This window comes from Vitis riparia, chromosome 19, assembly GCF_004353265.1.
Source record: "Vitis riparia cultivar Riparia Gloire de Montpellier isolate 1030 chromosome 19, EGFV_Vit.rip_1.0, whole genome shotgun sequence".
NCBI classification, from domain to species: Eukaryota; Viridiplantae; Streptophyta; class Magnoliopsida; order Vitales; family Vitaceae; genus Vitis; species Vitis riparia.
Window position 1 is genome coordinate 965051 of NC_048449.1, and position 23197 is coordinate 988247.

At 33.8% G+C, this 23197-nt stretch overlaps 5 protein-coding genes across 6 annotated transcripts; 3 read left to right on the forward strand and 2 right to left on the reverse strand.

Annotated features, from left to right (window-relative positions):
• Nucleotides 1–872: 872 nt before the first annotated feature.
• Nucleotides 873–2441, reverse strand: LOC117909476 (probable disease resistance protein At4g27220). The gene is made up of 2 exons (XM_034823520.1): nt 1086–2441; nt 873–974 (listed from the first exon to the last, which is right to left on the reverse strand). Exons 1-2 carry the CDS (start codon nt 2412–2414, stop codon nt 906–908), a joined length of 1398 nt encoding a protein of 465 aa, XP_034679411.1. The 5' UTR covers nt 2415–2441; the 3' UTR covers nt 873–905.
• A 127-nt stretch (nt 2442–2568) lies between these two features.
• LOC117909031 (disease resistance protein At4g27190-like) lies at nt 2569–4066 on the reverse strand. Its single transcript, XM_034822932.1, has 3 exons — nt 3680–4066; nt 2727–3431; nt 2569–2667 (listed from the first exon to the last, which is right to left on the reverse strand). Exons 1-3 carry the CDS (start codon nt 4064–4066, stop codon nt 2569–2571), a joined length of 1191 nt encoding a protein of 396 aa, XP_034678823.1.
• Nucleotides 4067–11120: 7054 nt separating this feature from the next.
• LOC117908692 lies at nt 11121–13796 on the forward strand. Its single transcript, XM_034822369.1, has one exon. It carries the CDS (start codon nt 11411–11413, stop codon nt 13502–13504), a length of 2094 nt encoding a protein of 697 aa, XP_034678260.1. The 5' UTR covers nt 11121–11410; the 3' UTR covers nt 13505–13796.
• A 1103-nt stretch (nt 13797–14899) lies between these two features.
• Nucleotides 14900–17401, forward strand: LOC117908644. Its single transcript, XM_034822311.1, has 2 exons — nt 14900–15322; nt 15405–17401. The coding sequence occupies exon 2, from the start codon at nt 16457–16459 to the stop codon at nt 17387–17389; it is 933 nt and encodes a 310-aa protein (XP_034678202.1). The 5' UTR covers nt 14900–15322; nt 15405–16456; the 3' UTR covers nt 17390–17401.
• A 78-nt stretch (nt 17402–17479) lies between these two features.
• On the forward strand, nt 17480–22007 carry LOC117908643 (probable serine/threonine-protein kinase PBL23). Of its 2 annotated transcripts, none has more exons than XM_034822309.1 (6): nt 17480–17653; nt 18729–18871; nt 19362–19543; nt 19942–20131; nt 20382–20773; nt 21336–22007. In XM_034822309.1, exons 1-6 carry the CDS (start codon nt 17646–17648, stop codon nt 21729–21731), a joined length of 1311 nt encoding a protein of 436 aa, XP_034678200.1. In that variant the 5' UTR covers nt 17480–17645; the 3' UTR covers nt 21732–22007. The 2 variants fall into 2 exon arrangements, with proteins under 2 accessions (XP_034678200.1, XP_034678201.1); XM_034822310.1 differs by having other exon boundaries at nt 17569–17653; nt 18334–18871.
• Nucleotides 22008–23197: the final 1190 nt, after the last annotated feature.

Sequence of the window (23197 nt, forward strand, 5' to 3'; positions counted from 1 at the left end):
ACTCTTTCTAGATTATTTGACCACTCTAGCTCGCTTAGGAGATTTTTTAAATTTCTTCTGATTTTCACCATGAGTCTAGACCTCTTTATGTTGATAACCATGTCCCTAATTACATCATGCAATTTTACATATTTTCCACTCTCACATCTGTCCAGCAAACAAACATTTTCAAGTTTGTTCAATATAGCATGCCCTCTATTATGCTATGCTTGCCTACTTCCCATTTATTCTACCAACCCCTTAGCAATCCAATATCTGATCAAATATACCCTTCTAATCTTATAATCTTCAGGAAACAATGCATAGTACAACAAACATTATTGAAGTTTTTCATCATTCAAGCAATTGTAACTGAATTCCAATATCTTATATGCATCATTTTCCATGTGAATTGTGTGCCCTTTAACATGTTCCCTCAATTTATTCAATGCATTCTTTCATTCAGCAATGTCATAAACAACACTCATACTTCTAGCTATAGTGACGATGGCAAGAGGTAATCCAACAGATTCCATGACAATATCCTTGGCTATTTCTTCTTCTTTGTGGCTAAGTACATTATACTACTCAAGTGTTTGGTTGAAAAGCTCTCATGTTTCTTAATGTATAAAAGAATCTATTGATCTAATCATGCTTGTATTGGATGTTTGAATTAATGTCATCAAAGAGATAAAAGACGATTTTTCCATCATAGGTATTGTTTAATCCATGTATTATGTAAAATAAAAATTAATGAAACAAAAATAAAGAATCACATCAATATAAGTATCTTAAAACATTGTCAAGTTTATAATAATTTTCAAAATACATCCACTTACACTTCTTCAAAAGTTTATTCTATCTCCACAATAAAAAAAAACCCTTTAGGGCTACACCAAAAAAATAAAAAGATATAATGAAGTCAATTACACTTCTTCAAATATATTGTCCACAGTCTCTCTCCAACGACTTGTGACCGAATTGTTTTTTAGCCACTGCATGAAACCAAAAAATAAAAATAAAGTGTTAGATTATCTTGACTTTGTACTTAATCAAACAGATTCTTCATCAAATCCATATACATAAAAAAAAAAAATTATACTTACTCTAAAACCTTTTCCTTGTACAAATAGGTGTTGAAAAACAGATTTGGCATGAGGATGTGTGTCCCATTCCACCCCATCCCACCACTCTTTGTCTCCTCCGATTTGCTTGAGGGGTGGTGTTGAAGCTCTTCTTTGGCCATCACCATCGTTTATGTGCACCGAAACCGCAAAAGGGAGCCTTTTAAGCTTTCGACATTTCAATACTAAAAGATTTTGAAGGGAATCACAAGTCATTGTTCCCTTCCATATGCCTTTCAGTTTTGGTAGATCAACCAACTCCAAACATCGAAAGTTGGGAAAACAGAGGATGGGATTATTCTTTTCATTAATGTCTTCTTCTTCTACTCCTACTATTATATCCTCCATTTGACTGCAACTACGGACATAGATGTTTTGAAGGTTTTGGAGGTGGTTCTTCACTAACTCAGGCGTGAACAAGTGCTTGAGATTGTGACATTTACTCACGTATAAGTGCTTGAGACTGGAACAACGTACATTGTCTGTTGGTTTCAACTTGAAGAGAACCCTTAAGCTTGGCAATGAATCAAGAAACAATGAGTTTAATGAGTCAATGCAGTCCTCTACCCACCACAAGTATTTTATCCCCTCGCATTTTGATATCAAACATGCTTTTAAATCGGTGGCAATCTGGAGAGATGGAGAAACATCCAATAGGCTAGTGGGATCATTACATGTATATATCTGCAAAAACTGGACATTCGTAGGGAGCACAAGTTGGTAGTCACCATTGTCTTTCCCTCCTTCCGTCAGCTTACATTCCCACACTTCTACTTCTTTACAAAAACCATGTCGATTTCTTTGCGACCCTAGAAGCCTAGAATATTCCCTTCCACTTAATCGAACACGATAGTGAGTAAGTCTCCGGTAGTGTTGTGTCTTCATGTAGCTATTGAAATTGTGTAGGCTGGAGAAATTGACATCAAGGACCTCCAACTTTCTCATCCCACTCAGCTCCTCCACTCCTACATCCAGCAATTTCTCATCATCATGTCTTAGACACTGCAGTTGAAGAAGATTGGGAAGAAGTTTGGAAAGAGGATTGGGAAGTACTGCCTGGCGTGAATGGTATGAGATCCAACTGAAATGTTTGAGGAGAACCAATTCCTCTATCCCATCAGGTATTGTTTCCATTTCATTCCAACTGAGATCCAACTCTCTTAATTCCTTAAGCTTTGCCAATGAACCTACCTGCTTTAATTCTCGACATTCACAAAGAATTAGAGCTCGAAGATTCACCATGTCATAAATAGAATCTGGTAGAAATGCAATGTTTGTGCATGACAGGTCCAGAACTCTAAGGCCTAGCATGTGCACAAAGAAGGAATTTGGAAGACCTTCATGTAGACCTTTAGGTGGATAAGAAAACTTGGGTTTTTGAAGAAACAAGGTGGAAAGCTTAGGGCAATTTGGTACAAATATCAAAGTTGAAAGATGGCTATCCATTAATGAAACTCTTTCTACATTATTTGACCACTCTATCTCGCTTGGCAGATCTTCCAGATTTCTTCCATTTTTCACCATGAATCGAGAATTCTTTCTTGTTATGTTGATGGCCATGTCCCTGATCACATCATGCATCTTTACACATTTTCCATTCTCACATTTTTCCAACAAACACACATTTTCAAGTTTGTTCAGTATAGCATGCCCTCTATCACGCTCTGCTTGCCTACTTCCCATTTCTTCTACAAGCCCCTCAACAATCCAATATCTGATCAACAACACCCTTCTAATCTTATAATCTTCGGGAAACAATGCACAATACAACAAACATTCTTGAAGTTTTTCATCATTCAAGCGATTGTAGCTGAATTCCAATATTTTAAATACATCATTTTCCATGTTAATTGTGTGCCCTTTAACATGTTCCCTCAATTCATTCAATGCATTCCTCCATTCGGCAATGTCATATGCAACACTCATACTTCTAGCTGTTGTGACGATGGCAAGAGGTAAACCCGCACATTCCCTGACAATATCCTTGGCTATTTTTTCTTCTTTTTGGCTAAGTGCATTGTATCGTTCAAGTGTTTTGTTGAAAAGCTCCCACGCTTCTTCCTCATAAAGAGGCTCCACTTTGATGATTTCTTTGCACCCCATTTTTAAGCACACTTCCCTTGATCTGGTGGTTATTATGAGTTTTCCTCCATCAACTCCAATTGGAATCCCAACCTCCCGTGGTGGATAAACCTCCCATACATCATCAAATATAAGAACAAATTTCTTCTCTTTCTGCAGTGCTTCAAATAATAAAGCAGATCTTAACCTTTCATCTTCTTCTTTTGATAAATCTAAATTTATTTTCTCAGCAACAACATCTTGTAACTGTGAATGCTTGAATCTTTTGATACAGTCACCCAATAGACAAGGCCGAAAGTATCTTTTTTTTCCAAAAGGAGATTATGAATATGAGTAACAATAGTTGTTTTGCCGATCCCCCCCATTCCCCAAACTCCAATGCTTTGGATTTCACCTTTCTCTAAGCATGTCCAAATCTTCTCCAAATTTCTTTTGGTTGTAGTTTCACCTATTAGTTGTGTTGTTAACAATGCCCTTCCTTCATCTCGAAGTACATCAATCAAAATCCCTTCAGGAAATCTACCGCGTTCAAGTAGCTCATCTGTTTTTTCTATATGCTCTTCAGACTGCCTTAGAAACCCCAATCTTGAGAAAATTCTTCCCTTTCCAACTTCTTGCTCCATCCTTTCCAGATCATCTTTCATATTTTGCACTTCTTTCAACCAATTTTCAACTTCTTTTTTTTCTTTCTTTCGTTGATATTGTGCATTTTGTAATTCAATTTTGATATCTTGTTCACGACTCTTCAATCTCTCCATTTTCTCTTTGAGAGTTTTGCAATTCTTATCAAGAATTTTGTGATAGTTGAAGCACTTAGAAATGGAGGGCCACATATCCTTCAATAGCCCAATGCTTGTTAGCACTGCTTCCACGTACTCCATTGTAAAAGACAACCTTATTATAAAAACCTATGTCATCAATACTTTGATTAACACAAGCAAATCTAGTAAGTCACACACCACAAATCTCTAATAAATTTGCGTTTTAAGAGTAAAGAAGGAACAAATCATTTAAAAAGTTAAACCTCAACGATAAAATTAATATCTTCTTAGGTTTATGGAAAAACTCAACATCTTCTTAGATTTATGCTATAATAGTCATTTTGAGTGAATGAACTTATAGTTTATGTGCTCACCAATATAAGGTATTGTTTGTTTTTCGACTGAATAGAAAAAGTTAAAATATTTGGTTTTTCTTTTCAACTAAAAGTAACTCATTGATATCAACCAACGTAATTAAACTAAACTTACTGATAAAGAATTCACTTTAGTTAAGTTGGTTAATATCAACAAGGTACTTTTAGCTTAATAAAAAAAGCTAAATATTTTGACTTTTTCTATTTAACCAAAAAACAAACACCACCTTAGTCTTCCTAGATCTCTCTATCTATCTATCTATTCATCTATCCCTCTCTCTCTCTCTCTCTCTCTCTCTCTCTCTATATATATATATATATATATATATGTTTAGAAATGAATATTATATAGTAAATGATAGGTTGTATTTGTAGGCTATAGTAGAGGGTAAATATAGTTAAGAGGGAGTTTGGAAAAGAGGAAGGAGTAAGTTTATTATATGGAAGTTACCTAACAAGGGTCTGTTTGAATGTTCAACTACAATTTTCAACTCACACTACGGGTGGCTCTTAAGGTATCTAGTTCAATTATGCAACTCATAATTCAACAATCAATCAAATGAAATGAATAGACAAAAGACATATCATAGTAAAATTACTACAAATAAAATTAATGCATTCTAAATAATAGAAATATATATATATATATATATATATATATATATATATATCATATGCATTCAAAATGAGATGGAAAAAAAGCTTTAAATCCATCATAATCATCTAACATATTCATTACTTTCTAAAGGTTAATTAAGCCAAGTAGAAAGCATAGAAAACAAGTTAAACAACTTTGGATGAGCTAAGCAACAAAAATACTAAAATAAAATGGAAACAAACCTGACTTGTTCTTGGATAATTGATGAAAGGAAGAAAGCTTGCTACAAAACGTTGAAGGAGATAAATTATTTGCAAGCTGAAAAATTGAAGGATGGGTTATTTTCATGATAAGCAAAGATGAGGAAAAAGGTTGAAAGTAACAAAATTGGTTATGGGAATGTATAATGAAAATAGAAGGACTACATCTTCAATACCTAACAATATGCCTAACTACATTCCATAATTTTGAATTAATTTGTATTTTAAGCCTTGGTTTAATAATATTTGATATTTTGGTTTGAGACTAATTACTTTTATGCTTATTTGCACACATCAAGCAAAGCATAAGGTCTATTTGGGATAGTGTTTTAAATCTAAATTTAATAGGAGAAGAAGAGTTATGTTGTTACGGGATTGGATTTTATATTTTCAAATTATATTTTAAAAACACTTTTATTAAAAATAAAAAAGGGATAATTTTCACATTTCATTTAAGGAAAAGCATGGGTCTCTCCCTTTTTTAAAATGTGGGTAAATCATATTTGGATGTTTGAAACCATGATTAAGAGTTCTATTCAAACACTTTGAAAAATTACATTTGACCTTCTAAACAAGGTTTACAATAATTGGCCATGTTTTGGCATATAAACCATACATATTATATTTCAGAAAACAATAAGGCATAATGGCTATATATTATTATTTTACACCAAACTAAACCTACAAAAAATGCATGGATGATTTAAAGTCAGAGGAATGATATTCAATATGTCTTAAGGTAAACCCCAAAGCAACCACAAATTTATAGGATTGAAATATATTAGTTTAAAGTATATCCAAAATCAATGATAAATGCTTATAGAGACAATTGATTTTGTATTGATGAAAAAGGTATATGAACATAAAAATATGAGAATTTTACACCAAAGAAGCTCAAAAAATAATCTAGATTCTCTACAATTTATAAGCTTTCCAAAAGAAAAAGGCTCAATTAAGTCAATTTAGGAAAAATGCATGGGTATTACCAAGTTTGTGAATAATTTTTCCTAATAATTTCCAACATAAACTCTCTTTTTTAAGAATTTTTTAATTGGTAAAGTAATTTTATAAATAAAAGTTTCTAACTTTAATCAAAAACCAAATTACAACATGAATTTCATGAAACTTATATAACCTAAGATTGCCTAGCAAGTATTTGAATGAACTTCCCAATGTTATAGGTTACTAAGGCATTGTTTGGCAAATGTTTTTAAAAATAATTTTTTGTTTTTCAAAATTAAAAAAAAATTAAAAAAATAGAAAAAGAAAAGGAAAAAACACTTAATAATCAGAAAAACAAAAAACACAATCTTTTGTTTGTTTTCATTTATTCACTTGTTTTCTAAGAACTGTTTAAAAGAAAATTATTATATAAATATGGAGAAGGGTTAAAACTTAAAAGTAAAATATTACATATAAAATTTATTTTTAAAAGCATAGAAAACAAATTATTCGGATTTTCAAACAAACTTTTCTACAAACATTAAAAAATAATTTTCAAAAGAGAATAATTTTCAAACATTATTCTCAAAATCTATTTTTAAAAACATTTCTCAAACAAAATCTAAGTTTTAGCTTCTTGATTTATATAATATAAATATAAATTAATCTAACAGGCTATTCTTGTTGTTTCTTTTTTTAAGATCTTATTTACGAAAACAAGTGAAACTTTTGTAAGAAAATTATCAAAACTTTTTTACTCCAATACATTTATTATTAAAAATATACTTTCAAAACTATAAGCAATTGGAAGAATGAAGTTGGATAATTAGAATACCTATTAAGTGTACCAATGTGTTCAAAGAAATAGAAGTTTTTGAGAAAGTTAGACTATGTTTGACTTTGGGAAAGTATTAAAGGAAGAAAAAAAATTGTTAAGAAAATTTGTTTCCTATTTAGTTTTACTAGTGAAAATACAAAAAATAATAAATAAAATAATAAATATTAATTAAATATTTATATATTTCAAAATTATTTAATCTTTACATAGGAAAAATAAGTTAAATAAAATTGAAGTAGTCTATAAAAATAATTTAATAAATTTTAATTAAATTTTTATTTTTCTTTTACTTTTTCTTTTTCTTTACTCTTCCTCTCTATTTTTTTTTTTTCTTTAAATTTTCTAAGAACCAAGCTTTAAAATTTTTGGAAATGAAAGGTTCGTACACTACTAGAATGACAGCTCACAAAATCATCACAAATTTTTGGTAAAAATATTATATTTTAGTTAAAAACTCGAGATGATGGGACAAATATGCTAGGTTTTACCTCTTGTGCCTCCTTTTGGAAAAAATAAAAAATAAATCTTCAATTTTGACCTTCAAGCTATTTGGACATTGGACCTTTGAAAGTTTGAGAGAGAGTGAACAGGAAAGAAATAAAGAAGAAGAAAAATAAAAGAAAATAATAAAAATAGAAAAATAGAAAAATAGAAAAAGGATTTAAATTTAAAAAAAAATTCATACTTGTCTAATTTTGCTCTTTTTTTCTTCTTTATATTAATATGAAGAATTTAAAATCTTTTTAAATAATTTTTATTATATTCATTTTTTGTATTTTTTTAAAGGTAAAACAAAAATAAGAATGTGGAATTTCTTCTTACTATTTTCTTTTTTACTAGCGTTGTTTGCATCATCTATATAGATTCTAAAATATTTATTGAAATATTGCAAAACTAATGAAAATGATTAAATTCATCATTTAATAGATTCAAATAATACATGTGTACCTTAAAACATTTACTATGTATGGTAACATGATGTATTTAAGACTTGGAGACAAACTCATGTTGATGTTTTTATAAAGCCTGAAAGAAACAAAAGACTAATGTTCCGTTTGAGGGGGATTCTCTTAAAAAACACTTTTAAGCTTATAACATTTCTTTTGGTTGCATCACTATCAAAAATATTTTTATTTTGAATATAAAGTAAAAGAAAAAATATTTTGAAACTATTTTTAATAATATTAAAATATATAATTAAAAAGTGATTTTTCCAAAAAGAATATTTTAAAAGTCAGTTTGATAATACTTTTAAAAAGTAATTCTAGCATAAAAAAATGTTCTAAAAAAAAAAAATCATGTCTTTAATAAAATTTATAAAGCACTTTTAAAGACTTAAAAATTATTTATAATATTTGTTAAAAATATACTTGATAGGTAAAAAATACTTTAAGGTAGTGTTTATTTTTTTGGCTTTTTGCTTAAAACAATTTAGTTTTAAAATTTAGGTTGTTTATTTTTCTACTTTTTTCATAACTTATTATAAACTTTTTACTAAATAGAAAAAACCAAAATATGTAGCTTTTTTTAAATAAAAAAAATAATATATTATTTTTTTTACTTTTTAATACTTAATAGAAATAAAATATTATAAAAATAAATAACCTAATATTTAATACTATTAAGCATTAAGGTTCTATTTAAAATTAAGTAAAAAAACAAACATCACCTAAGTGCTATCAATGAGTCACTTTAAATGATTTCTCAACTTTTAAAAATGTTTTTTAAAACTTTAATAATCACCTAACTTTTTTTAAGGGAAAACTCTTCTAGCCCCCTCCCAATTCAACTCCAAAACACACCGCAAACATAGCCTTCCAACTTTCCTCCCAACCTTTTTGACCAATTCGCCTATACCTTAAAAACTGAATTCTAATGGTTTTCTAGACAAGTTGGAATCTACTAGGTCTAAATTTGATGATAAGGTACACAATTACTCCAAAGAGCCGTTTAGTTGATTGATAGCAATGTTATAAATTTTGGCTATGTTTAATTCCTAGAAAATACTAGAGAAAGAAAAAAAATATATTAAAGGAAAATAATGTTTTTATACTTGATTTCACTACAAAAATAAAAAATAAAAAAGTCAAATATAATTAAAATTAATTTAAAATTTATATATTTTTAAATTATTTAATCTCACTATAAGAGAGTGAAATAAATAAAATAAGTTTGAAGAAAAGTAAAAAATAATTTATTAAATTTGAATTTATTTTTTACTTTTCTTCACTTTTTCTTTCCTTCTATTTTTTTTTCCTTCGCATTTTTTTCGAATTTTTTAAAAACCAAACATAACCTAAGGGTCAAAATATTCGACATTAATTAATTGTTTCATCATATTTAACTAAACATGGGGTTAAATAATTAATTAATAGACACTGTTACACTTAATTATGTGCAAGCTACTCAAAAAAAAAAAAAAAAGGTGAATTACGTATGGTGGGAGCTAATAAAAGATGCTTGCATGGATGCCATATATGCATTCAAATTTAGAGAGAAAGAAAGCTTTATATCCATTATAGTTGTAGATAATATTCAATAATTCCTAAAGGTTAAACTCAAACAAAAACATACCATACAATTTAAACGATTAAGAAAGAACATTTAAAGCAACAAATATAGTGATTAAATGACAATAAATCTGACCTCAAGTTGATAAATGGAAGGAAATAAGCTTGAGGTGAAGTATTGAAGGAGTCGAATTGTCTGTTTCCTGCAATATTAAAGAATGGGTTATATGCATATAAGAAGAGATAGGGAACAAAGGTTGAAAATTATGCAGCTACTTATACAAGGCCACTACATGTTCTATACATGAGATTATGCCTAGCTATAGTTTATAGGTTGTACTAATTTGCATGCATTTTTAAGACTTGGTTGAACATTTGAAAATTTGCTATCAGATTAGTTGCTTAAATGCTTATATGTGTGAATAAATCAAACAAAACAAATAACAATCTAATGAAAATAATATGATGATATGGTCGTTATTATTTTAGACCAAATCAGACTAAACCTTCAAGAGTGTGCAAAACCCATGGATGATTCAAACTCAAGAATGATATTCAATGATTTTTAAAGGCAAACCCCAAATCAAATGTATATAGTACAAATTAATCGACCTTGATGGAAGTTATAAACCAAAAATAATATAGAAATAAAATGAAAATAAAGCTAACCTTGATCTTAGATGAATGGGTAGAGGGAACAAAGTTTTGAGTGAAGGAGACGGATTAATTGAAGGACTAGTTCTATATATAGATAGTGCTAAGACTCCTTCCAAAGAAGCAAAGAATTCATTTTTTGGAAAGATAACAATAGGACAGAGAATAAAGATAAGAAGCATATGAAGACATGTAATTATTTCTAGAATAAGTAATGAACAAGTAAACTACATATTCTATATGGGACAATAGTCCTTAAGTACAAATCCTGATATGTATTCAATTGATTTCAAGTCTTGGTCTTGAGGTATATAAAGGAAATAAAATATGAGGCTTTTGTTCATACATAAAAACAAGAGAGTTTTTAACATAGTATTAATTTCTCTGATTCAGGAAAAGGATTCAAAATATAAGACTTTGCCACTCTTCATTCCTACTGTACACAACATTTTTTGTCTTACACAAGAGATTTTAGAAGGAAAAAATGAAAAACTTCTATTAATTTTTGTGGCTTAAATGAATTTATTTTTTCCATAACATTCTTGGACGATTCTTTGTTTTAGAAAGGATTTGATGCAAATTGTGTTTGTTATAGTTTCAAAAAGGTATATTTTCTATTAAATGCTATTAAATTGTGGCTCAAAAGTTGTAGAGTTTAATGATGGGTTCTTTTTCATCAAAATTGTGTATATGCATTTAATTCATGGTATTTTTGGTGCTCAATACACTAATGGCATAACAAAATCTTGCTTATAATTTTTCATTTTTAAAATTAGAGATTTGAATCTAATTCAATAAACAATGCTTGAGAAGTAGTTAATTTTATTGGTATGTAATTATCAAATGTAAACATATTTAATCGACAATATAATTAAAAAATATCTGAGTTTTGTGATTTAAAAAAAAAAATGGACATCCATTTCCCAATCCATCAACCTCAACTCCAATGCCACTAGTCCACTTTCTTCTTCACAAAAATCCAACAAAAAAAAAAAACCCAGAAGAAGGTGGTGCATGTAAAACTGTCCTTGTCTGCAAGGGACCTCAGCAGATAAATTCTGTGAGAGAACGAGGGGGAAAAGGAAGAGAAAAACCCAAGAAGAAGTAAAGGGGTTATGAACTTTTGGATGTCATCGAAGTGTACAGTTTCAAACTTTCATCTGTCCCAAGGCTGACCACTTTCGCCACCGGCATGAGCTTTCCATGCCCTGTGAGTCCCTTCAATTGATTGCAAGGACGGTAAGAGGAACCACAGAAACCTTCTTCTTCTTCTTCACTGACTGCAACAATGGCTGAATCTCCAGACGCCATCCTGGAAGAGAGGAGGGAGTTGATGGTGTCTCCGACTGGGGGCAACCCAACTCGCAGAATCGCCCATTTTCTCAAACCCTCAACCACTTCCATCAATGGCCTCCCTTCACGTCCTATTTCTTCTCGAATTCCAGGTGGGGAGTCCCAGAAGTGGCCGCTGAAAGTCTCCTTTCACGGGTGGAAATACCAGAAGAGCAAATGGAAAATGTGGGTCGAGGCATTGCATTCTGCCCACCATTCTACATGGAAGAAGGCTGGGATTTATGAGGGAATCATGGGTTCCGTGTACGAGATTCGAAGAGTCGACGATTTGGTTTATGGGGTTACGGCGAAATGGTGCCCAGAGACCAACACCTTCGTGTTTCCTTGGGGTGAAGCCACTATCACGCTTGAAGATGTGATGGTTTTGGGGGGTTTCCCCGTTCTTGGAGAGTCTGTTTCAGCCCCTCTTGAAGACAAGGAAATGGTGGAAACCGAAGAGAAACTCATCGCAGGGAGGCTGCAAGTCACTAGAACCAAAGCCCAAAAGGCCTGTCAGAATGGTTGGATGAATCGGTGGATGGGCACAGGGAACCCAATTGAACACGAAGCTTTCCTCTCCATGTGGGTTTCAAGGTTTGTTCTTCCTACAAAGTCAAATTGCACCATTGAAAAGCATGTATTTTCCATAGCGATTAGACTAGCTAGAGGGATCCCAGTTGCCCTTGGGCCTGCTGTCTTAGTAAGCATTTACCGGGATTTGAGTTTGTTGAAACAGACTATTGTGGCTCTAACCAAAATGGGAAACAATGAGAAGAAAGACAATGTCTTTGCCCTGTCACTTCTGGCCCCTCTTCAGTTTGTTCAGGTTTGGGCATGGGAGAGGTTTCCGGCTTTGAGACCACAGCCAAAACCAAAGGAATTGGGGGAACCCAGGCTTGCTCGATGGCACAAAATGAAGGGTCGTAGAGTTGAGAATGTTGGGCTGGCCCTGGACTTGGCGGGGGATAGTTTTGAGTGGAGGCCTTATGCCAGAGCAGTGGGTAACTGGGATTTTCCTAAGTTTTATGGAGAAAGGGAAGAGTGGGTGCTGGTGGGCTCTGGCTTGGACCAAGAGTTGCAGGCCTTTGCTCGGTTCTTGAGGGTCTGCAAGCTGGTTGGAGTTGATGACTCTATGGAATGGTACTTCCCACATCGGGTGGGAATGCAATTTGGAATGGATCAAGATCTTCCGGGTTATGTTCACCCTTGTAATGGGACTCCTGAAGTTGCTTGGAACAATTATAGCAAGCCCATTAATGGTGTGAAGTTGTACATTCCATCCCGGTTCTTTGAGGCAGATGTTACCACCAGATACCTGGAGTGGTGGAATCCATCACTAAAGAAGGAAGGTGATGGTGCCCTTGTTCCTCCTGGTTTTCCTGCAAAACATAATTGGGTGGATGCAGGAGAAGGCAATGATGCCCTCGATCATTCTGGTTTCCGTGCAAAACATAGTAAGATGGATGCAGGAGATTCTAGTGATGAAGATAGAATGACAGTTGGAGCGATGTTGAAGTCCATTAGAAACCTTAAATGTGTTGGGAAGAATTCAGCGACTCCATCATCGTCAACCTCCAAGACCGGAGTTGTAAGAAATGAGTCACTGATAAATTGTGTAAATAATATTTTTCAAGGTGTAGCTGCATCAGAAAAAACGATAGAAAATGCAAATGAGAGCAATGAGAGAACTACAGCTATGGCAGGAGGATTGGGAAGAGCCAGAGAAGATGCCAATGGGAATAATTCAGAAAGTGCGGCTATGGTGGGAGGGGCAGAGGAAGCGATGGAAAAAGAAAATGAGAGTAATGTGGGGAGTCCAGTTATGGTGGGAGAATCAGAAAAGGCCATGGAAGATGCAATCAGGAGTAGTGAAAAGAATGCTTCAACGATGAGTGGATTAGAGAAAGCCATAGAAGATGCAAATAAGATAAAGGAGAAGAGAGTGATGAGTGGCATTGGTACTATTGAGATCCCGGGACTGGATCTTGAAGCTCGAATATGCAAGCTTGAGAGGGTGGTTGCTGGGCTTAAAGCTGCAAGATTTCGTTAGAGCTTGAAGGTCATTTCACCTATAGCAACACAGAGCAGTTTCTTGGTCGCATCTGCTTAGTCCAGTACATAATTGACAAATGTAATGTATTGGAATTGCGTAGGTGTATTTAAGTTTTAACACTAGTGCTTTTTGCTGGAACTGATGGACAGAATGTTTGTAGATTTTCCTTTTTTCCAAGACTCCTAATCTTCATTCAGATGCACTGTAGCCTTTTGTATCTGGTTTTTTCCTTAATCACAATGGAGTAACTCACAACTTGATACGGTGAGTTACCATTTTTGTTTGGCTATATTTAACAGAAACAGTTGGTAACCGATAGAGATAATAGTTTGAAGAAAAAATTATATAAATGAAAATGTGAAATGTCTCATACTTAACCTAGTAACTTTATAATTTGAATTGCAAGTGTGTTGCTTTTTGTTTTCCTGGTTTTATTCTTGCTTGATGAGTGTAGGTTTCTTTTATGAGAATAAGCATTTAATTAACTTTCTGGATTTGGCTTTCTTTGTTCTTATTCTTGCTTTGAGAGGACTTCAAATAATAATTCTTCAAAGGCCTTCTTCCAATATGTAGATGATGAGAAAACCAGAATCATCTCTGTGTTACTGAGGTAATTCCAACACTGCAAAAGTTGACTACTCAGTGTTAGTTGCATGCATCTTGTAGAATTAGATGCCACAGGAACCTGTATGGCAACATATACAGGGAAGAGTACATTAGTTCTTTGACCCCCGACCCTCGACCTTCACAATGCTTACACAGACAAACTCATTCACATGGCACACCAACACTCATACCTTTCCTCTTGCAAACGAACTGCTATGCTACTCAAGTTTTAGTTACTGAGTCAGCAGATATTCAAGGGTTTCATTTTTTTTTTTTTTTTTCTTTTTATCATGATATGAATATTTTGTTTTTTCCATTTTCCTTTTTTTGCATACTCCTTAAAGTGAAACTCAATTCTTGAACAGTTCTACTTTTATATGAAATATCTAAATTCTCAAAGATAGGAAGGGGAATTCCATGCTAGAGCTCTTTTATATTCTTGTTTTGACACTAGCCCACTGTATTGAGAGTTAGGATGGCAATGGCTTGATTTCTAAGGCTAGTAGGACAGGTCTTTGGTCATGCTGACTGCTTGCCAGAATGTTTGGTGGCACGGCATCTGTGGCTTTTGAGGTTTGTTCTTCCCACAAAACCTTATTCTACCTTCCTGAAATGCTAGCTAGAGGGAATATCCGACCTCTTATTCTAAATTTCCCTGCCTTCATGTACCACACTCACCATTGTTTCCCTGCCTTTGTGTACTATCTTGGCCAAATTGTTTCCTCTAACATGTATACATGGTTTTGTGGCAGTTGATACCAATGTTCTGCTAAGTGTCTCAGAGATTTTGCTTCTATGCACTCTGGACACTTGGCCCTTTGGAATGAGCTCGAGCAGACGATGCAATTGCCCAGGGAAGTGAGCCATCAGAAACTGGAACCCAAGGCCCAAGTTAAAGAAGTTTGCTGTTGAGGTGATGTCTGCTAAAGCAGCAACATTATCATTGTTAACTGCCAAGACTTGAGCTGTTTACAAGAAGTCACTGATGAAACTCGTAGATGATATTAAGCAAGGTGTATATGCAGTAGGAAGATCAGAGAAATCCATGGGAGAAGGTGATGAAAGTAATGGGGAAGTGCCAACACCAAGAAAGGATCGAAAAGAAGGCATGGAAGGTGCCAGTGGAAAAAGCTATGATGGGAGGATCAGATAAAGCCATGGAAAAAGAGGACAGTTGCAAGCTTGAGAGGGTGGTAGCTGGTTCTGTAGGTATCACTAATAACTAGACATTTTCTTTTATTAATATATATATATATATATATATATTCTTTGCTGCTTGATATCATTCCAGCTCAGTCCCAGAAATGGGCTATAAAGGTCTCTTTTCACGGATGGTGATGCAAGAAAAAGCAGTGGAAAAAGTGGGTCGAGAGCCTGCACTCTTCACACCATTGTGTATGGAGGAAGGCTGGAATTTCTAAACCAATCATGGGTTCCACCTACGAGATTCGAAGAAACGACGATTTGGTATATGGGATTGCAGCGAAATGGTGCCCAGAGACCAATACCTTTGTGTTCCATGGGGTGAAGCCACCATTACGCTTGAGTCTGTGATGATTTTGGGGGGTTTCACCATTTTGGGAGAGTCTGTTTCAGCCCCTCTTGAAGAGATGGAATTGATGGAAATCGAAGAGAAATTGATCGAAGAGAGACAGGAAGTCTCCAGGGGTTGTGCCCAGAAGGCCTGCCAGAGTGTCTGGCTGGCTCGGTTCATGGGCACAGGAAGCCAGCTTGAGCATGAAGCCTTTCTCTCCCTGTGGCTCTCCAGGTTTTTTCTTCCAACAAAATCTAATTCCACCATTGAAAAGCATGTGTTTTCTATAGCAATTAGGCTAGCTAGAGGGATCCAGGTTGCGCTTGCCCCTGCAGTTTTAGCAGGCATTTACAGGGATTTAAGTTTGTTGAGAGAAGCTCTTGTTGCTTTAAGCAGAAAAGGAAATTGTGGGAAGAAAGAAAATTTTCTGGGACTTTCACTTTTGGCACCACTTCAATTTGTTCAGGTTTGGGTGTGGGAGAGGTTTCCAGCTCTCAGGCCAAGCCCTAAACCGATAGAATTTGGTGAGCCCATAGTGGCTCGATGGCACAAAATAAGGGGTTGTAGAGTTGAGAATGTGGGGCTAGCTTTAGACACAGCTAGAGCTAGTTTTCAGTGGCGGCCTTATGCAAGGGCAGTGGACAACTGGGTGTCTGTAGTTCTTATAGAGAAAGGGAGAAGTGGGTGTTGATGGGCTCCGATACTCCGATTCGGATGGAGAGTTGCAGGCATTTGCTCAGTTCTTGAGGGTCTGCAAGCTGGTTGGTGTGGACGACTGTAAGGAATGGTACTTCCTACATGGGGTAGCAATGCAATTTGGAATGGATCAAGATCTTCCAGGTTGTGTTCCTGAATGTGATGAGAGTCCTAAAATTGCCTGGAGCAATTACATAAGCCCATTAATGGGATATTGTATATTCCATCCCGATTATTTGATTTGGATGTTACCACTAGATACTAGGACTAGTGGCAGTCGTCAGTTAAGACGGAAGCCAATGGTGCCTCTAATCCTCCGGTTCTTCCTGCAACACGAAATTCCTCAGAACGGGGAGATTCCGATGATGGTTGAAGAGATGTTGAGATACAAACAGGGGGATTCGGATGATGAGGATAAAATGATGGTTGGAGAGATGTTGAGATCCATTATAAATCCGAAAAGTGTGGGGAACAAACCAGCCAGTGATGATAAGCCTTCACCAGGCTGCCAACTGCAGGGTTCATCACCCTCAGCTGCCAAGGTTGGGGCTATTAGACAGCAATTGGTGATGAAATATCTAGGTGTAGCTGCAGGAGGATCAGAAAAAGCCATGGAAGGTGGGAATGGGAGCAATGGGGGAAGTTCAGCATTGATGGGAGGATCGGAGAGAGACATGGAAGATGTCAATAGGAGTCATTCAGGGACTGGAACCATGAACAGAGCATCAGGGGAAGTCGTGGAAAGAGCAGCTAAGTGTAGAACAGGGATTGCAGCTATAGTGGGAGGGTCGGAAAAAGGTGTGGAAGATGCAATTGAGATAAAAGAGACAGGTGAGAAATTAGTTTTGGTACAGTTGAGATACCAGGACTGGAACTTGAAGCCCGGATGTGCAAGCTTGAGAAGGTGGTTGCTAGACTCAAAGCAGAAAGATTTTGCTACCGCTTTTGAGAAAAGAACCACCAAGAAGGTCCATTTAACCGATAGCAACACAAAAGCAGCTTCTTTGGTTCGTCAGCCTAGTCTGGTACTTCATAAGCTGATTTAATATATTGCTAGAATTGATCAATAGCTTGTTTCAGATTAACAATAGCCTTTTCTATCTTGTTTTTTCATTTAATCACAATGGACTAACTAACAACTTGATGCTCTGAGATACCGATGTTGTATGTATAGTAACATATGTAATGTGCACCTCTGCTTGGTTGTTTATGTTCATGTAGTATGCTGCCAGTTTGACCTGCTAACTATTAGACGATGGGAAGAAAAAAGTGTATTAGTTCAACGCGTGAAATGTCTTATACATGACCAAGTAAGTCTTTATTTTGAATTTCGATTCTTTTACCATTTCTTTTCTTTGTTTTTGTTCCTGCTGTGTGAGTGTGGGTACCTTTTATGAGAATAAGCTCTGGATTTATGCTAGTTTGGCGATTCTTTGGCATTTTGTATCAACTTATGATTGCAAATCAGGGTGGGTTTTAGTTTCTCAAGTTGTGAGGTACATGAATTGTAATTGTCGTGCAAGATCTTGAATTTCAATTGAATGACCTGAAAAATTGATATAGAGACTATAAGACCCAAAAAATGGGAAAAAGTACGTTCAAACAATTCTGTAAGGTTTTCTAGTGTAGATGATGAGAAAGATTGGGATCATTTATATATTCCTGAGGTAATACTAGACAATACTTATACGATAATCTTATAAAATTAGAAGAGGGTAATAAAGTCAAAGTAGACAATATCTATGGACGATAAACATCACGAAACAATGTATTATGCCATGAAGCTTCGTGGTATCTCTCTTGACCTATTGACTCAAGGTAAATAAAGAAAATTCTTTATTCACTTGATGAACTTGGTGGATGTGCCTCATGGCACACCCTGATTTCTTCCTTGACGCTACCATAGCAGATTTGGAGGGAAATGAGGAGAGAACCAGAGAATATAATACAAAACCAATGTCATTGCCTTAACTAATTTTTGAAATTTCAGTTATAGAGAGAGAAAGAGAAGAGGCAGCAGGCAGTTAAGGAAAGAAAGGTTGTGTCTGATTGATCTGAATTTAGCAAAGTTTGACCATGTCATATGCCTCTCCTAATTCTATGGCTCTGCAAGAAGATGTTGCAGCAAAAAAGAAAAAGAAAAAACAAACAAACAGAGTGGGAAAATTTTCAGGTTCTAGGAAGACCAGAAACAATCTGGTTCTTTCCAGGCAAAGGTTTTCTGATCCTCAGACAAGTCTTAGCTCCAATCTCGCCCCTTTCCTCTTCACTTGAATACTTCTTTGCTAGTCCTCTAGATACCGAATTTCGTCGAACACCTGCGGGCGGATAATGGGTGTGAGGATGTGATGGTGGTTGAGTCTCTGTTTGTTTGGATTGGAGCAGGAGACCGAAGAGAAGGAAGATGGGCTGCTTCGCTTGTTGCATGTCTGATCCAAATGTTGGCAATAAGTCATTGAAGAAGAGCATTAAGGAGTATGGTGACGCCAAAAGATTAGCCTCATTCGTTAACATCTCCTTCAAATCCGGTAAGAAATTAACTTCATGCATGCTTCATTGCTAAACCCCAAACCCTAATCTAATACAATTTAAACAAAATTGACTAAATTGATTTGGTTTTAAATAAGCATGAAGCTTTTGTAAAGTGCTCTATCAAAAATGTTTTTAAATATTTTTTATATACTAAAAAATAATAGTTTTTAAAATAAATTGATTATCAAAGAATTATTTCACATAATCATCTAGATTTTTAAAAATAATTATTAAAAATACTTCTAACCATATCAAAATAACTCTCAAATACGAGATAAATTAGCTTGTATCAAGCTAAGCATTAAAACCAAACCGAACCAAATCGACATTAAATAAGGTTGATTTGGTTAAGTGTTTCCTTCACTAAAAACTCCATTTGCTTAATAATCAAACATAAACCGATCATACCAATTCAAATGATTTTTTTTTTCCTTCAAAAACAGATCTACAAACATGGTATGCATCATAAGTTGCTTTAATATGCAGATGGCAGCAAGAGAAGATACATAGCAGAAGAGATAGCAAAAATGGGCAAAGGTAGTATTCCTGCCCATGTCTTCACAATAGGTGAGCTCTCAGCTGCAACCAACAACTTCAACCATGAGGCTTTGATCGGAGAAGGCGGCTTTGGGAGGGTGTACAAAGGCCATGTAGAGAAGACAAATAATGTATTTTTGCTTTTTCTTTTCGTTTTTCTCTTTACCTCTTAAAAGATATTGTTTTTTTAAAACAATTTTCTATGCTTCAAAAAAAGAAAAAACAAAAACGTATTTGATAATCATAAAGAATAACAATTTTTCATTCTCAAAAATAGAAAATAAGATTTTTCAAAAGCATTTTGGTTGTTTTAAAAAGTAATTATATAAATATGAAAAATAATTATAACATATTTTAAGATATAAAAAATATGTTAAAAACATTTCCCGTTTTAAAAATACTTTTGTTTTACAAAATATGAGGGATTTTTTTTTTTTCAAAAATTATATTTTTGAAAGTTTTTGTATACTTGTACAGAAAAATGCCAAGGTTCAGCTAATGTTTTATTATTGTTTTTCTTAATCCTCAGAGTGTTGCTGTTAAGAGACTAGACAGGAATGGGTTCCAAGGCAACAGAGAGTTCCTTGTAGAGGTTTTCATGTTGAGTCTTCTTCACCATACTAATCTCGTGAACATGGTCGGATATTGCTGTGATGGTGATCAAAGGATTTTGGTGTATGAGTACATGGCCAATGGTTCCTTGGAGGATCACCTTCTCGGTAAGCCTGAAAAAACTCGATACATGTGTTTGACAATGTTTTTGAAAATTATTCTTACAAAACAGATCTCAAACTGTTTTTGAAAATAAAATTTTGTTTCACAGCCCCGATACAAAAAACAATTCTCTTAACCTTGTTTCATTGTACCCATCAATCTAAAGTGTAAATGTTTTTGAAACAGTATTTTTCATATTTTCAATTGTTCATAGTTTTATTTATAACATTGGTCACTCAAAGCTCCACTCCGCAGATTTGGCTCCAAACAAGAAGCCTCTGGACTGGAAGACCAGGATGAAAATCGCTGAAGGAGCAGCGAGAGGGCTCGAATACTTGCATGACACAGCCAATCCCCCGGTCATTTACCGAGACTTTAAAGCATCCAACATACTATTGGATGAGGATTTCAATCCAAAGCTCTCCGATTTTGGCCTTGCCAAGCTCGGCCCGACCGGAGACAAGACTCATGTGTCCACAAGAGTGATGGGGACTTACGGCTACTGCGCGCCTGAGTATGCACTTACAGGCCAGTTGACGACAATGTCCGATGTATACAGCTTCGGCGTCGTGCTCTTGGAGATCATCACAGGAAGAAGAGTGATCGATAATTCTAGACCGACTGAGGAGCAAAATCTTGTCACTTGGGTATGTCGATTGGATTCATATCTTCCAAACACTATTTTATCCAATTAACACACTAGAAAGTTGACTTTTTCTTAATCTTTGTAGTCCCATTTTAATAATCACAGGGGCTAGTTAGATTTAAAGTGCATAATATCTATACTATTAAAAGCAAATAGTATCATGGTTTAACCCGACCATAAGATGGGACTCCATAAGCCATGTTCGTCAACTTGCCCCGTGATCATGAGACACATGATCATGTTGAGTGGGTCATTATAAAACATATTAAAGTCAATCTCGAACCTTGCGTGGGAATTTATTTGGTCCCACAAAAGGTGTCATTTTCTTTGCCCCTTGATCCGGTGGAATAAGGCATATTGAGTCGGTTATTATAAATGGTATCTAAGTACCCCAATATGACCCTTCTTATCTCTTGTGATCTTATGAGACATAACATATTGAGCGGATCACTACAAATATTATTATAACATACTCTGGTTATGATGTGAGAGTTTGTTTAGCTTCGGAAGGGCTAAGTGATTCTATTTGTGTGTTTAGCTTCGTGATCTTTTGGGTTCTGCAGGCACAACCATTGCTTAAAGACAGAAGGAAGTTTACTCTCATGGCCGACCCCCTCCTAGAAGGAAACTACCCCATAAAGGGTCTCTACCAAGCACTTGCAGTGGCAGCCATGTGTCTGCAAGAAGAAGCCAGCATCAGGCCCTTGATGAGCGATGTGGTAATGGCCCTCGAGTACCTGTCTGACAAGAGGGCTGCAGGTGTTGATGGAGAAGAAGAAGACGAGGATACCAACAAGAATGAAGATGAGGGAGAAGAAGAAGAAGAAGAAGAAGAAGAAGAGATTAAGGACACAACTTCATCTGATAGAAACAGAAGTGGAGGTATTGAGACTGATCATGATGAGGACAATGGTGAATCCAATGGAAAGACAACGAAAAAGGAGGAAGATATTCAGTGACGAATATTACAGATTTTGTTCAAGGTTTCTTGAGAATTTTGTTGTCTATTGGGGGTAATGAGCTCAGATTGTAAGAGGGTGTATTCTTACATGGATGAAGATTATGACAGTTGGAAGTTTTCTTTATGGTTTAGAGGGATGTATAGTGAATTTTTTGTGTGATAATCAGTTGTGAAGATGAGGTATCGAATGGTTGTCACCCATAATTTGATGCTTATAAACTCTATGACTTGAGAAGGGTTTCTAGATATGATATCTTTATATTATATTTGGTTATAAGAGTATAAAAAAAATTATTAAAGAAATTTATATATTTTTAAATTAGAAGATTCAAAATAAAAGAATGATTGATATAAAAATAATTTTTTTATTCTAAATCTATTTTTATTTTTCTTTTTTTATATATATATTTTTTTATAAATTTTTTAAAACTAAACATAATCTTAAATATTATATTAAATGGATATAATATTTTAAAATATGCATATGTTAAAATATCATTTTCAATTAGGTATGACATATTTATATTATATTTAGTTTTACAAAGAAAAAAAAATATTAAATAAATTTTTATATTTTTAAATTATTTATCTTTATATAAAATATTTAAAATAAGCAAAATGATTCATTTAAATCTTTTTTAACCCTTTTTTTTTTCTTTTCTTTCAAATTTTATTCTCTATTTTTTTTTTCATATTTTCTGAACCAAACATAATCTTGGATATTATATTAAAGGGATATAATATCTAAAAATTGAAATATTACATTTCAATGTTCAATAGTTTTTTAAATAAAAAAAATTACACCCCAGTGTTTATTATTAAAAAAATACAAAATTTAATATTATTTAAAAATCATTATATAATTTATAATTTAATAAATAACTTTTTGATTTTTTATTAATAACATTTCTGATTTAAATATTTAAACTTTATAAATAAAAAATATTATATTACTTTATTAAATATATAAAGCAAATCTATATTAGTTCTATTTTAAATTGTATTATATAAATATTTTTCATTTTTTTTCTCTTTTTCGAGCTAAAATTTTAATTTTTTTTAGTCTAATTGTTTTTGTAAAATGATTGATATAAAAAAATTAAAGAAAAAAAAAAAGAAAATAGATAAGACAAATAAATTTATAATCATATACCAACCCTACATAAAAACAAATGAAAACTAATTCTACAAATGACGAATTTATTAATTCCTATAAAAATTAATTTTTGTATAAAAGTTTTAAAAAATAATTTTAAATATTTAATTAATTTTGTAGTCAAAAGGTTTGACTTGTGGAGGGAATTTGGAAGACGACGCAGACCCCGTGAAAAAGGCCATAGTAGTATACCATACAATAAATAATAAAAAAGGGGTACTTTCAGAAATAAGGAAAAAAGTTCACTGATCCACTGGGTGGTCCATAATGAAAATAACAAAAGTTGAGGGACACACTTTGAAAATACA

What these genes read in the sequence shown, in the direction of transcription:
- LOC117909476 (XM_034823520.1), bottom strand. Translation starts at nt 2,414, where the DNA reads ATGCTAGGCCTTAGAGTTCTGGACCTGTCATGCACAAACATTGCATTT. An exon ending in TACAAGGAAAAGGTTTTAGA is followed by an intron (nt 975 to 1,085) that starts GTAAGTATAATT and finishes GGTTTCATGCAG; the next exon opens with TGGCTAAAAAACAATTCGGT.
- LOC117909031 (XM_034822932.1), bottom strand. Translation starts at nt 4,066, where the DNA reads ATGGAGTACGTGGAAGCAGTGCTAACAAGCATTGGGCTATTGAAGGAT. An exon ending in CTGAAGGGATTTTGATTGAT is followed by an intron (nt 3,432 to 3,679) that starts GTACTTCGAGAT and finishes AAGCATTCACAG; the next exon opens with TTACAAGATGTTGTTGCTGA. An exon ending in TACTGAACAAACTTGAAAAT is followed by an intron (nt 2,668 to 2,726) that starts GTGTGTTTGTTG and finishes TGATGTGATCAG; the next exon opens with GGACATGGCCATCAACATAA.
- LOC117908692 (XM_034822369.1), top strand. Translation starts at nt 11,411, where the DNA reads ATGGCTGAATCTCCAGACGCCATCCTGGAAGAGAGGAGGGAGTTGATG.
- LOC117908644 (XM_034822311.1), top strand. Translation starts at nt 16,457, where the DNA reads ATGCAATTTGGAATGGATCAAGATCTTCCAGGTTGTGTTCCTGAATGT.
- LOC117908643 (XM_034822309.1), top strand. An exon ending in TAACATCTCCTTCAAATCCG is followed by an intron (nt 18,872 to 19,361) that starts GTAAGAAATTAA and finishes TTTAATATGCAG; the next exon opens with ATGGCAGCAAGAGAAGATAC. An exon ending in CTTGGAGGATCACCTTCTCG is followed by an intron (nt 20,132 to 20,381) that starts GTAAGCCTGAAA and finishes TCCACTCCGCAG; the next exon opens with ATTTGGCTCCAAACAAGAAG.